Source organism: Abramis brama (assembly GCF_963993115.1).
Source record: "Abramis brama genome assembly, chromosome: 21".
Taxonomy (NCBI): Eukaryota; Metazoa; Chordata; class Actinopteri; order Cypriniformes; family Leuciscidae; genus Abramis; species Abramis brama.
The window spans coordinates 353,699-368,535 of record NC_139983.1 but is presented as its reverse complement, the minus strand read 5'-3'; the positions used below and the strand labels follow the sequence as shown (position 1 = coordinate 368,535).

The following is a 14,837-nucleotide window of genomic DNA, read 5'->3' as shown; positions in this document are numbered from 1 at the left end:
CTTTAGTGTGAGAAGCGATAGTTCTGAAAGTTGGTTTTGCAGCCTTGGCTAAATGTAGTAAACATGAGACTAATTATCTGAAAGCCTGTAATGAGTTGATAAATGGCATCAGTGGCTGCAGTGGCTTCCTCTCATCTCTCTCTTCTCTTTTTTTATAGGCAGAGTTCCAGTCGTTTTGCTCACAGCATGACATGAACAGAGGAGGTGAAGGTCGCCAGTTGTTGTGCCACCGTCGGCTGTACCCGCCCCTGCCTCCTCCTCCTCCGCCTCCGCCTCCTCCACCTGCACTGCTCTCTATGGGTAAGGCACAGCACTCTCAGGGCTCTTCCTCCTCCTCCTCCTCCTCCGCCTCCTCCACCTGCACTGCTCTCTATGGGTAAGGCACAGCACTCTCAGGGCTCTTCCTCCTCCTCCTCCGCCTCCGCCTCCTCCACCTGCACTGCTCTCTATGGGTAAGGCACAGCACTCTCAGGGCTCTTCCTCCTCCTCCTCTTCCTCTTCCTCCTCCACCCGCACTGCTCTCTATGGGTAGGGCACAGCACTCTCAGGGCTCTTCCTCCTCCTCTTTCTCTTCCTCCTCCACCTGCACTGCTCTCTATGGGTAAGGCACAGCACTCTCAGGGCTCTTCCTCCACCTCCTCCTCCTCTTCCTCTTCCTCCTCCACCTGCACTGCTCTCTATGGGTAAGGCACAGCACTCTCAGGGCTCTTCCTCCACCTCCTCCTCCTCTTCCTCTTCCTCCTCCACCTGCACTGCTCTCTATGGGTAAGGCACAGCACTCTCAGGGCTCTTCCTCCACCTCCTCCTCCTCTTCCTCTTCCTCCTCCACCTGCACTGCTCTCTATGGGTAAGGCACAGCACTCTCAGGGCTCTTCCTCCACCTCCTCCTCCTCTTCCTCCTCCACCTGCACTGCTCTCTATGGGTAAGGCACAGCACTCTCAGGGCTCTTCCTCCTCCTCCTCTTCCTCTTCCTCCTCCACCTGCACTGCTCTCTATGGGTAAGGCACAGCACTCTCAGGGCTCTTCCTCCACCTCCTCTTCCTCCTCCTCCTCCACCTGCACTGCTCTCTATGGGTAAGGCACAGCACTCTCAGGGCTCTTCCTCCTCCTCCTCCTCCTCTTCCTCTTCCTCCTCCACCTGCACTGCTCTCTATGGGTAAGGCACAGCACTCTCGGGGCTCTTCCTCCTCCTCCTCCTCTTCCTCCTCCTCCACCTGCACTGCTCTCTATGGGTAAGGCACAGCACTCTCAGGGCTCTTCCTCCACCTCTTCCTCCTCCACCTCTTCCTCCTCCTCCTCCTCCTCCTCCTCCTCCTCCCGCACTGCTCTCTATGGGTAAGGCACAGCACTCTCAGGGCTCTTCCTCCTCCCCCTCTTCCTCCGCCTCCTCCTCCCGCACTGCTCTCTATGGGTAAGGCACAGCACTCTCAGGGCTCTTCCTCCTCCTCCTCCTCCTCCTCCACCTGCACTGCTCTTTATGGGTAAGGCACAGCACTCTTAGGGGTCTTCCTCCTCCTCCTCCTCCCGCACTGCTCTCTATGGGTAAGGCACAGCACTCTCAGGGCTCTTCCTCCTCCTCCTCCTCCTCCGCCTCCTCCACCCGCACTGCTCTCTATGGGTAAGGCACAGCACTCTCAGGGCTCTTCCTCCTCCTCCTCCTCCTCCACCTGCACTGCTCTTTATGGGTAAGGCACAGCACTCTCAGGGCTCTTCCTCCGCCTCCTCCTCCCGCACTGCTCTCTATGGGTAAGGCACAGCACTCTCAGGGCTCTTCCTCCTTCTCCTCCTCCTCCGCCTCCTCCACCTGCACTGCTCTCTATGGGTAATGCACAGCACTCTCAGGGCTCTTCCTCCACCTCTTCCTCCTCCACCTCTTCCTCCTCCTCCTCCTCCTCCTCCTCCTCCTCCTCCTCCTCCCGCACTGCTCTCTATGGGTAAGGCACAGCACTCTCAGGGCTCTTCCTCCTCCCCCTCTTCCTCCGCCTCCTCCTCCCGCACTGCTCTCTATGGGTAAGGCACAGCACTCTCAGGGCTCTTCCTCCTCCTCCTCCTCCTCCTCCACCTGCACTGCTCTTTATGGGTAAGGCACAGCACTCTTAGGGCTCTTCCTCCTCCTCCTCCTCCCGCACTGCTCTCTATGGGTAAGGCACAGCACTCTCAGGGCTCTTCCTCCTCCTCCTCCGCCTCCTCCACCCGCACTGCTCTCTATGGGTAAGGCACAGCACTCTCAGGGCTCTTCCTCCTCCTCCTCCTCCTCCACCTGCACTGCTCTTTATGGGTAAGGCACAGCACTCTCAGGGCTCTTCCTCCGCCTCCTCCTCCCGCACTGCTCTCTATGGGTAAGGCACAGCACTCTCAGGGCTCTTCCTCCTTCTCCTCCTCCTCCGCCTCCTCCACCTGCACTGCTCTCTATGGGTAATGCACAGCACTCTCAGGGCTCTTCCTCCACCTCCTCCTCCTCCTCCTCCACCCGCACTGCTCTCTATGGGTAAGGCACAGCACTCTCAGGGCTCTTCATCCTCCTCCTCCTCCTCCTCCGCCTCCTCCTCCTCCTCCCGCACTGCTCTCTATGGGTAAGACACAGCACTCTCGGGGCACTTCCTCCTCCTCCTTCTCCTCCTCCCTCCTCCTCCTGCCGCACTGCTCTCTATGGGTCAACACAGCACTCTCGGGGCACTTCCTCCTCCTCCTCCTTCTCCTCCTCCTCCTCCGCCCGCACTGCTCTCTGTGGGTAAGGCACAGCACTCTCAGGGCTCTTCCTCCTCCTCCTCCTCCACCCGCACTGCTCTCTATGGGTAAGACATAGCACTCTCAGGGCTCTTCCTCCTCTTCCTCCTCCTCCTCCTCCCGCACTGCTCTCTATGGGTAAGGCACAGCACTCTCAGGGCTCTTCCTCCACCTCCTCCTCCTCCTCCCGCACTGCTCTCTATGGGTAAGGCACAGCACTCTCGGGGCACTTCCTCCTCCTCCTTCTCCTCCTCCCTCCTCCTCCACCTGCACTGCTCTCTATGGGTAAGGCACAGCACTCTCAGGGCTCTTCCTCCACCTCCTCTTCCTCCTCCTCCTCCACCTGCACTGCTCTCTATGGGTAAGGCACAGCACTCTCAGGGCTCTTCCTCCTCCTCCTCCTCCTCTTCCTCTTCCTCCTCCACCTGCACTGCTCTCTATGGGTAAGGCACAGCACTCTTGGGGCTCTTCCTCCTCCTCCTCCTCTTCCTCCTCCTCCACCTGCACTGCTCTCTATGGGTAAGGCACAGCACTCTCAGGGCTCTTCCTCCACCTCTTCCTCCTCCACCTCTTCCTCCTCCTCCTCCTCCCGCACTGCTCTCTATGGGTAAGGCACAGCACTCTCAGGGCTCTTCCTCCTCCCCCTCTTCCTCCGCCTCCTCCTCCCGCACTGCTCTCTATGGGTAAGGCACAGCACTCTCAGGGCTCTTCCTCCTCCTCCTCCTCCTCCTCCACCTGCACTGCTCTTTATGGGTAAGGCACAGCACTCTTAGGGCTCTTCCTCCTCCTCCTCCTCCCGCACTGCTCTCTATGGGTAAGGCACAGCACTCTCAGGGCTCTTCCTCCTCCTCCTCCTCCTCCTCCGCCTCCTCCACCCGCACTGCTCTCTATGGGTAAGGCACAGCACTCTCAGGGCTCTTCCTCCTCCTCCTCCTCCTCCACCTGCACTGCTCTTTATGGGTAAGGCACAGCACTCTCAGGGCTCTTCCTCCGCCTCCTCCTCCCGCACTGCTCTCTATGGGTAAAGCACAGCACTCTCAGGGCTCTTCCTCCTTCTCCTCCTCCTCCGCCTCCTCCACCTGCACTGCTCTCTATGGGTAATGCACAGCACTCTCAGGGCTCTTCCTCCACCTCCTCCTCCTCCTCCACCCGCACTGCTCTCTATGGGTAAGGCACAGCACTCTCAGGGCTCTTCATCCTCCTCCTCCTCCTCCTCCTCCTCCGCCTCCTCCTCCTCCTCCCGCACTGCTCTCTATGGGTAAGACACAGCACTCTCGGGGCACTTCCTCCTCCTCCTTCTCCTCCTCCCTCCTCCTCCTGCCGCACTGCTCTCTATGGGTCAACACAGCACTCTCGGGGCACTTCCTCCTCCTCCTCCTTCTCCTCCTCCTCCTCCGCCCGCACTGCTCTCTGTGGGTAAGGCACAGCACTCTCAGGGCTCTTCCTCCTCCTCCTCCTCCACCCGCACTGCTCTCTATGGGTAAGACATAGCACTCTCAGGGCTCTTCCTCCTCTTCCTCCTCCTCCTCCTCCCGCACTTCTCTCTATGGGTAAGGCACAGCACTCTCAGGGCTCTTCCTCCACCTCCTCCTCCTCCTCCTCCTCCTGCACTGCTCTCTATGGGTAAGGCACAGCACTCTCAGGGCTCTTCCTCCTCTTCCTCCTCCTCCTCCTCCCGCACTGCTCTCTATGGGTAAGGCACAGCACTCTCAGGGCTCTTCCTCCTCTTCCTCCTCCTCCTCCTCCCGCACTGCTCTCTATGGGTAAGGCACAGCACTCTCGGGGCTCTGGACTCAGAGGATCTGTTTGCGGCAGTAAAACAAAACAGACCGTTACAGTCTTTATTTTTGCAGCCTTTTATAAAACTGTAGTTGTTAATTTTCTTATAGTATAATACTATATATACTATACTAATACTAAGTACAACGCATCATAAAATACATTACGTATGCCTTGCATAATAAATGCCTTAACGCACCATAGTGAATGATCCACACACTGCATGGATGTGTGTTTCAGCTCCTGAGTTTCCTGCTCCTCTGCTGAGCTCCTGGTGGATGGAGATCATCGTGGTCGGGTCGGCAGGGAGTGCTTTAACGGTCTTCCTTTTCCTAACGGTCTTTATCTTCTACAAGGCCATAAAGAGGTATGTGTATCGTGTTGAATAGTGCTCTTCTCCGAACTTAGATTGCATGGTTAAACATTGTTGTTTTGTATTTAGATGTTTACATGCACACTAATATGCTCATAACCACCAAACATCTGAGGCCTGCTGCGTGAAGCTCGTTGGGCTAAATCTGAGGAGGTTTAGAGATGACAAAACCATACAAATCCAACCTGGTTTAGATCAGGTTCAGCGTCTCACACCGCTTGGTGAAAACGTTCTCTGTCAGAGTTTGTGATTAAGCAGCTAAAGCGTCACATGTGCGGCAAACAGCCAATCACACGGAACACGGAGAGCGTCAGTACGATTAACTTCCTGCGTTTATTGACTTTAGCAGTGTTTGTTGCATCATATTCCACTGGTGACAGTTAAAAAATGGGAAAAAGCTCTTTGTATGCTTTTCCCCTTGAAAGTTTGCATGCCTGTAACCCAAGAATATTAAAATATATCTTAATATCCTTGTAGATTCTGGTTCTTAACAAAACTTTACTTTTGGTATCTTCATATTTAAGGTCCCGGAGACATGGAGATCTTAATGCAGCTCTATGTGCAAAATATCAGTGATAAAAAAACAAATGTGTGTCACTTTCATACAGCTGATACTTGTATTTAAAGTTGAATATCTGAAGAACAATTAATGTTGAAACTAGACATATCTCTTGAAACCCTCTATCAAACAGGTGCATAGAACATACACTACCTGGAAATGGTCAAGTTGAGGCACATTAACTAGCTCTCAATAGTGTATTCATTATTATTAATAATTATATTATTATCATTATTAGATTCTATATTTGAATCAGTTTCAGTAATATTTGTAAGAAGGTATTTTGTTTATTTGAACTGTTCAAATACGCAGTATCGTTTCGACATGATTCACGTCTCTTACGGCAGTGCTCTCTCCACACGCTTACAACGAGCCAAGATTTGCCTCTCATGAATTAAGTATTAGAATTTCCTCTTGTTATAAAATGTGAAGCATGATCTATTACGAGTGTTTGCATTGTTTGAGTAATTTGTTCACACCTGTTCTATGTTATGTTGATGTGTATTTAAGCCCTGTGTTTGTTCTGTTTATTGTCTGATCTCATGTATTAACGCTGTTCGTTTGCTTTGTTTAATATCCTGAAACTTATTTTGATTTAGTGTTAAACAAATGTTACTGCTGTGATGTTGCCTTCTCATCCTCGCTGCAACAGATTAAACCATCTTCTTTCATAGGGGAATCGCTTCCTCCAGGAGTACACAGGACTTCTTGGATCTCTAAGGGAAATGATTAAAAAAGCCTGCACACTCTATCAATGAAAAGAAGAGATAGAGTAGAAGAGAGAAAATCACTGTTTTAATGGCAAACGTTTCGGTCACATGTGACCTTTCTCAATGGCAAGTTGACAATAGGCTTGATGGACTTGAATCGAGCTGCCTGCTCTTTCATCGCTCTGGTGGTACTGTGATGTCATACCCCGATCATTTTGTGCAGCGCTGATTCAAGTCCAACCAGCCCAACGCTTAGTCCAGGAGCCATCTTAAGAAATTACATGATTACATGGATCACATGGTCAACCAAACTGGGGTATGTTAACAACCAAAAATATGTTCATTTTTAAACAGAATTTTACATAAAATGAACTCAATACACAATCAAGTGAATATTCAATGATGATACATTTTAAACAAGAAAGGAGAAAAAAAATAACAAAAGAATTAACAAAATAAACAAAACTAAAAAATAAACATGCTGGATCACAAAATATTGTGTTTCCTAACAGCCCATAGTAAAAAAAGAAGGGGATATAAACAATTACACAACATTTTTGTCTTTTAAAAGTCAAAAAAATAAATAGTCCTTTATTGATGGTGTGTGCAGGCTTTTTTTGAATAATTCCCTTGGAGTTCTTTGGTCTACGGACCTCATATGGACAGTGTTTAAGGTGTGGTGAGTTTTAAGCCATTTTTCAGTCTTCTTGGATCTCTACCATCTAGTCCGCTACGACAAAGACAGTCTGTGTGTGTTTTTCCGGGCAGGACTCAACATGGAACGAGAGGATGCCTGTCCGGAGACTGTCCTCGTGGGACGCTAATGAAGTTTATCAACTGGGTATAATCGCAGTGCGGATCCCCCTTCACCATCGGCGAGGAGGATTCATCAATATGATTCTTGACTGATCGCCCACCCCATCAGAACTAATACCAGAGCCCACCGCAGACTAGGAGCCAGAGCCTGCCACAATGCCCGAGCCACAGATCGTCCCGGAGCCGGAGCCCAGCAAACTGTTTGACCAGGTGTGTGAGCTGGCAACATCGTCCTTCCCCGTGGAAGTGTTGGTTGAATACGAGGGGATTCAGTGTCGGCTCTGCCTGGGTCTCTACCTCCATCAGCTCCACCTCAGTCAGCCGCCCCCCTGGCTTCACCATGGCCTCTCCCCCCCCCTGGCTCCGGCTCCTCCTGGCTCTCCCGCTCCGGCTCCTCCTGCCTTCATCTTCACCCTTGATTGAGTGTTACTGCTGCGATTAGAGGCACTGCTAAGGGGCGTATTTAATCACCTCAAGTGTTGAAACATTTCGGGCTTTCACACTTGCAATTTTTAACCCTGGGTTAAAAGCAGGGTTAGATCTATGATAACCCAGGGTCAAGCACAGTGCTTCATTCCTGATGACGTTCCTGAAGAACTGCCCAACATAAAGCAGTGGATGTCAAAAGTGCGGCTGAAGGGAGACCGTGGAGGATCCGAGCGGCTGAAGGGAGACCGTGGAGGAACTGGGTGGCTTAGGCAGAGGAGAAGGGAGAGGGACAACTTGGAACTGGACGGGGTCAGTGGAGACTGTAGACTATTAACGATTACATCATCTAGCTCATCAAATAATACTTCAGTGAGGACCAGCTCATTGATCGGCCCTCAGCAATGGGAGTGTGAGCGGGGCTCCAGTCGATCCCCTCGAACTCCACTAGTGATGCCTCGATGCTGCTGCCGGCTCATGCACCCGTTCAGTCTCCACAGTCGGCTCGGGCTCCGGGACGAAACTGACCTCTGGCAAATACTCTGGGTTTAGCCTCTTGGTGAGCTTCGAGTCTGTGTTGGGCTCTGGGCTTAAGATCTGGCTGAAGTCTGGCTGGGATCTCGGTCTCTCTGCTGGTAAATAAATAGAGCAAGATGAATCGCACTTTGGCAATTGTGTTTCTTATGTGCGTTGAAAAAAAGAGGATGAAGCGAAAGAGGAGAATATGGACGTGGCGAGGGAAGAGGCCGGCTTGGCATGACAACTTGCAAACAGAGCTTGAGGTAAGAAGTTTTAAGTTTTAATGCCATGTCACGTTGATCAATATGCCATTTCATGTTGCATTTTTATTGGCTAGTCAGTAGATGGAGGTCGTAGTAGCAAACACTACTGAGATGATCATGATTAACTTCGGACATTGACAGAAAATTATCACAGGCTATCTTTGGTCACAAGACGATCTTTGAGCCTCTCTCACTGTACGACACTGTGGGACCAGCGTTTAGAAGACATGACCACAGACATCCCCACGACTGATCATCTTTCGTCTGGGACAGGCCACAATCTTACACTGTGTGCCGCGCATAAATCCGTTCTGAGTTCTGTCACTGGTTGCATGTAGTAAAATCCACAATGATGATGAGAGATGCAGAATGAAGGTTAAAGAGAATTTCAATAAATAACAGAAACACACTACATAATAACCACTAACATTGTAGAACATAGATCTGAGGGAACAGATGGCTTTAATACACTGGGAATGATCATTAACGAAACAGGAAACAGGTGTGCACTAATCAGGAGAAACCATAGTAACCAACAATGAACTAGAACTCAGGCAAAGACAAAAGCCAGCACATAGAAAGTAAACAGAACAAGATAATGAAACTAAACATGACATGACCATGACAATTACTCCGTAAACATTCATCTATGGCTTCCTTCTTTATTTATATTTTTCTTTCGTTAGAAAGAATATTTTTTGCCAGGACCTTCTGGTTGACATGGAATGACCCAGTAGACCTTTGGGTGTCCATATGATTAAAAATGAAACTGATCTACAAAATCAAATGAAAGTGAAGTTAAAGTCTGCCTGGATTTGCAGCATGATTCCAGCATGAGCCGTCCTCTCGGTGTCCTCCAGCAGACTTCAAACGCTGCTCTCCAACAGCTGGGATATAAAAGATTGATTAAGTCTGTGAAGTGTTGTGTCACCACCTGCCACATCTATTATTGAGGAGCCCGGGCCCTGCCGAAACAGTGGGTCGTCCCGAGGGCTTCTGGGGACCCCAGGGTCATGTGACAGATCCAGGATCAATCTTAAAGCCAGAATTAGTGAAGCTGGTAATGCGTTAGAGAATATTCATAAATGCTCCGTTAACTCTCGGACTGCCTTGTGCAATTTAAGATTATTCATTGACTTCATTACGCTAAAACTAACTTTAAGATGTGTCCCCCAATATGTGATAAATGTCAGACAGAGGAAGCTCTAAGCTAATTCTATTCTGGACTAATATTTTTCAAATTCTGTCAGAAATATTAGATGTTGAATTAGAGCCTGATCCACTTGTGGTGATATCGGATCTCTCAGATCACCTCACTTCTTTTCAAAAATCTCAACAACAGTTGTTGTGCTATGGATTATTGCACAGAAACTAATACTAAACTATGGGAAGAACACCAAAGTCCCTACTGTTAAAATGTGGTTGGATGAAATGGTAAAGTTATTACATCTTGGGGGGAAAAAACTTTAAACAAACTGGATCAGTTTGATAAGATTTGGTCTCCCTTCTGCAATACTGTGATAGTGTAGTTTGAGTAGTGTGTGCTGAGTAATGTGGCGTCTGTCTTGTTCATTTTGTTTTGCTCTGTTTTTTCTATTTTATTATTATTTTTTGTATATATATAAAAATAAAAAAAATAATTAGCAAAGCCACGAAGTTCTAAATTAAACCATTCAAATGCTATTATTTTAATCACATTTTATCATTATTATTATACGCCACAATATTAACAAAAAAAACATGAAAACAAATAAAAGTATTGGCAGCATGTAATAAAAAATGTCAAACTTCAAATTCTCAGATTTGCTTTTTTTATTGGAAGGAAAGAACAAGAAAAAGCTTGCACATTTTTTGTGTTTTGATTATTTTGCTAAACATTTCTAAAGTCTTATCCAATCTGTACATGCAGGTGTTGTTCTTCATAAAGATCTGTTGCATGGCAGTCAGACGATAGGCTAGTTTTCAGTGGATTGTGGGTAAATACTCCACATTGTCCTGTGTGTATTGTGCTTTGTGTTCGCAGTAATCTCGCTCAGCCGAGGGTGCTGACGACAGGCATCTCATCTCTCACACCCACCAACACACTGTAGTCCCACATCTCCATGATTCCACATCTCCATGATCCCACATCTCCATGATTCCACATCTCCATGATGCAGCGCGTGAACGGTCCCAATGATGCACAACGAATCACTAACCCATTTACTAACTGGTTTGAGATTCACTGAACAAAACCCACTCAAGTGATTCATTCCCCAGTCATTTCAGTTCACAGAATTCAAAAAAGAAAACAGAAATTAAAATGCATAGAAACTGAAAAAGCAGACATGATCATCAAACATAGTTAAAGGATGAGTTCACCCCAGAATTAAAATTCTGTCATCAATTACTCACGTTCCAAACCTACTAGACTTCTGTTCGTCTTTGAAACACGAATGAAGATGTTTTTGAAAGTTTATTCACCCAAAACTCCTTTGCTTCATAAAGAGATGGTCCATAAGAATAGAGTGGATTAACCCAAGACTTCTGAAGAGACACGATCACTGAATAGACCTTCAGTGGAGGGACAGAAATCTCTCAGATTTCATAACATCTTAATTAGTGTTGATGAATGAAGATGAACGAAAGGCTTTTAAGGGTTTGTAACGACATGAGGGCGAGTAAATTATGACAGAATTTTCATTTTAGGGTGAATTATCTCTTTAAAAAGGTGATGATGCATGATGGGAAAAGGTTTGGCGTCCTTCATGTGTCCAACCTTGTTACACACCGGTCAACTAAACCACCTCGCTTAAGCCTTCTCACTGCCATCTTTACTCAGTCAAAACTGACAGCTAATTTACCACATTGCTAAATCAGTTGAGGCAGATGTTTTCTATGTTGGCTTGCACATATATTATCATATTCAAGGCTTTTGCTCTCAGCACACGCTAAACTTCGACAGCTGGTGAATAATGCCAGCTGTGGATCATCTCCCCAAACATCTGCTCCGACCCACCGGAGAGCTTCTCATTATCGCTAGCCGACACAAAATTTGCTCATGGACTTCTTATTTTCTAATGATTTTAGCTTATAATTGACATGAATGTTTTAGAGAAAGTGTGTATCTTCAGCAAATAGTTATTTTATCTCTCACTTAAAGGGATAGTTCACCCAAAAATGAAAATTAGCCCCTGATTTACTCTCCCTCAAGTCATCCTAGGTGTGTATGACATTCTTCTTTCAGACGAACACAGTCAGAGTTATATTAAAATTGTCCTGGCTCTTCCAAGCTTATAATGGCAGTGAATGGCTGTTTGTCTTTGGAAGTTCATTAAAGCGCATCGATGATTAGAGTGCTCCACACGGCTCTGCGAGGGTTAATAAAGGTCTTCTGAAGTGAAGCGATGCGCTTGTGCAAGAAAAATATCCACATTTAAACCTTTATCGACTAAAATAACTAATCCGATAAGCTTCCGTCAGACAGTCGAACGCACCGATTTATGCCAAAAGAGTAACATTTGAACTTGACGCACAGCGTGATGACGAACGCAGTTGCCCAGCGCTGTGTGTTTGATCCGCGAGAGGCGTCCAGTGCCGTCCTTACGTCATGCGTCAAGAGCCAGGACAGTTTTTAATATAACACTGATTGTATTCGTCTGTAAGAAGAATGCCATATACACCTAGGATGACTTCAGGGTGAGTAAATCAGGGGCTAATTTTCCTTTTTAGGTGAACTATCCCTTTAAAAAGAGCCGTAATAATGCTAAAGGAAGGAGTTAGTGCTGTTTAAATAGTTTAAGATGAAGTTTAGTGTCCCACTGCAGTGTTTCACAGTTCCTGCAGTTCTTCTGAACCCACAGAGGATGTTTAATTAGCAATAGCTCAAGGAAATGATATTCTGTCCAATGAAACTGCGCTGCTGTTTATGTAACGCTGTGTTTGATGGCCGTGTAATACGCTAGCATGGCTTTGATGTCATTCCATGCAGAACTGTGTGCTTTTCCTTCAGGGAGCGACTGTACAGAAATATTCAGGCTCACTGGAGAAACATAAAGACCACAGAGGCACTGAAACAGGACAGAAATAGGCCATGCTGAGAACCAGCATCATTTAGTGGAGGAACGCTCAATAACCAGCGGTGTAGAGAGCATCTGCAGAACGACTGAGGAACTGACTGCGTGTTCTCTGATACGGCTAGTTCTTTAGCATGCTTGTATTGTCTCAGGTCAGCGGCAGCAAATTCTAAAACTGTTCTGTACTTTTGTTTTATTGTCGTGTGCAGGACAGCACTGGAGAAAGAGAAGAGCAGGACAGTTGTGCAGAAGATGAGCTCCTTCATAAAGGCCAGTAAAGCTGTGGTCTAACCGTGTGGAAGAGCTCGAGGGATGCTGATCCTGGGCCTCCTCTCACTGGAATCATGATAGTCTGGCCAATCACACAAACACACTTATGACAAATGTCTGAATGGACTTCTTATATTCACTGGTTTTATGTCAGCATGTGCAGTGTTGGGTAAGTTACTCAAAAAAAGTAATCCACTACAAATTACTAATTACTGCTCTAAAATTGTAGTTTGATTACATTACTGATTACTGCATGTAAAAAGTAATCAGATTACTAATTACTTTACTTTCAAGTTACTTTGAAAACCTATTAAACCTACAAAAATACACTACAAAGTGAAACTCAGTTCTTTCTGTAATTTAAAATTGACTGAAAAATATTACAGAAATATGAAAACAGCAACTTGACTTAAAGATCCAATGCATTTGTAGAACTTAACATTCTTAACATAAACTTGCCTTATAATGAAAACTGTAGTATTTTTAAATGTGTCTACAGTATGTCTTATCTACAGTCGACAAGGGCAGCATTTCCTCCACCACATACGCTGCTACAGCTCTCTTCAACAAAAATGTTTATATTTCCACTTGCAGAAACAACCACCACACTTGTCTCCGTCTATTTTAGCAGCAGAGTTCTCCAGTAAATTTTATATATAAAAAACAATAATTTGACCCTTCGCAGGGAGCTTGATTGACAGGTGATCTGACCAATCATACTTCGCCATCCGCCATTTTGTCCGACAAAGCAGTCAGGAGAGTTAGTAGATTAACATGGGAGGATTTGAAATCGAAAATCGGAGTGTACTGACGCCTTTCCGTGGTTAAAACAACATTCCTTCTTATGTTTATTCATGTTTATTTGAGGCTATAAATTAACTAGAAGGAAGAGATGATCGGTTCACGAGCAGCTTTAACTGATGCTCTCTACAGCGATCTGTCACGACACATTAAAGAGCCACAAAACGGTATTTATTGTTTAAATTTCTTTTAAAAAATTACCAAATTTGAAAGGTGAGACTTTGTTTAATATGTTTAATATCAAACGTCACCGAAAAGTAACCTGGTCTGTCCTGTCTGTCAGCGTGTTGTCAGTCTCCTCTCTGCTCCGCGATGTATTTTTCACTGCGTGAGAACATGGTGTGGCGTGAGAGCAGCGTAGCTTGTCGGACATAGCGACAGTAACTAAGGGGGCGGGTCTTTGCGGCATGCTCAATAACTGACGCAGCCGCCCCAAAACGTTATTAAATTAGAAATGCATTTTAATTTATGTACTTTAATATTTTTTCTTAACAATACATTTGTAACGCAAGTAACTTAATTTTATTGACATCAGTAACTGTAATCAAATTACATTTATTTTAAATGTAATGAGTTACATTACTGCGTTGTCACGAAAAGTAATTAGAATACAGTAACGCGTTACTTTGTAATGTGTTATACCCAACTCTGAGCATGTGTTATGCAGGGGAGCACATGACTGTTTTAGTCTGGTTCTGAAGCTTGATGCACTTTACACGACACACTAACCCCACACGCTGCATACATGTAAAATAACACTGTAGAAATTAGATATAGGTTTATCTTTGTTAAAGCTGTAATTTTATTTTATTCTCATGTAAGAATTGATTTTCCTGCTAAGACAAAAGCTGAGATGAAACTCATCCTGCAATAAAGCCATAAAACGCACCCGGACAGAAGATCGCAAAGAAAGAGCAAAGAAAGAGCACAGGACATTGTCTTGTCCAAACTCTTCTCCTTCCTCATCTCTGCATCCCCCTCTCCCTCTCCCTCCTCCCTCCTCCCTCCTCCCCCTCCTTCCCTCTCGAGTCAAGTCAATAAAAGTTCACTGAGAATGTCTATATATCACATATGATGTATCTTGTGAATCTGTTTTTCCTTTTCATGTTTGGTATCATTTTAAATGCGATTGGTGAAATGGTCTTAGTTTGATTGCAGTCATTGGTATAATGAGAAAGATTGAGAACTTAGGAGAATCCTGTACTCCTCTTTGGATGATGTCTCTTCAAGATATCTGATAATTCTCCCCCGAAACCATGTGCTACCCCCTGGGGAACAGGAATAGACCCAACACAACTCTTCTGTTCTGGTCTGGGTATGGGAATTGGCAGAGCAGTCTTTGGGAATCTGTAACCAGGAAAACCCCATACAGTGCTGTGTCCGTGTTTTCCCGTCTGAACACACTCACACACCACTGTGTGTCTCTGTCAGGAATGCATTTCTTACGCTTAGAGTCATCTTTGAGTAATTGATGACATGTATTGTTTATTTCTGAATTGGCTTTTAATCATTTACTTGTGTAATTGGCATGATACATT

At 46.3% G+C, this 14,837-nt stretch overlaps 1 protein-coding gene across 1 annotated transcript in view; it reads left to right on the top strand.

Annotated features, from left to right (window-relative positions):
- The window catches only part of LOC311072473 (uncharacterized protein), a 30,725-nt gene extending 15,888 nt beyond the window's left edge, over positions 1-14,837 (top strand). The window contains exons 2-6 of the mRNA XM_084097495.1: positions 159-300; positions 4,748-4,874; positions 6,114-6,823; positions 6,918-8,173; positions 12,438-14,837. Coding sequence (XP_083953621.1) covers positions 159-300; positions 4,748-4,874; positions 6,114-6,159 — 315 coding nt within the window. The 3' untranslated portion in view covers positions 6,160-6,823; positions 6,918-8,173; positions 12,438-14,837. The remainder of the gene's footprint in view (positions 1-158; positions 301-4,747; positions 4,875-6,113; positions 6,824-6,917; positions 8,174-12,437) is intronic.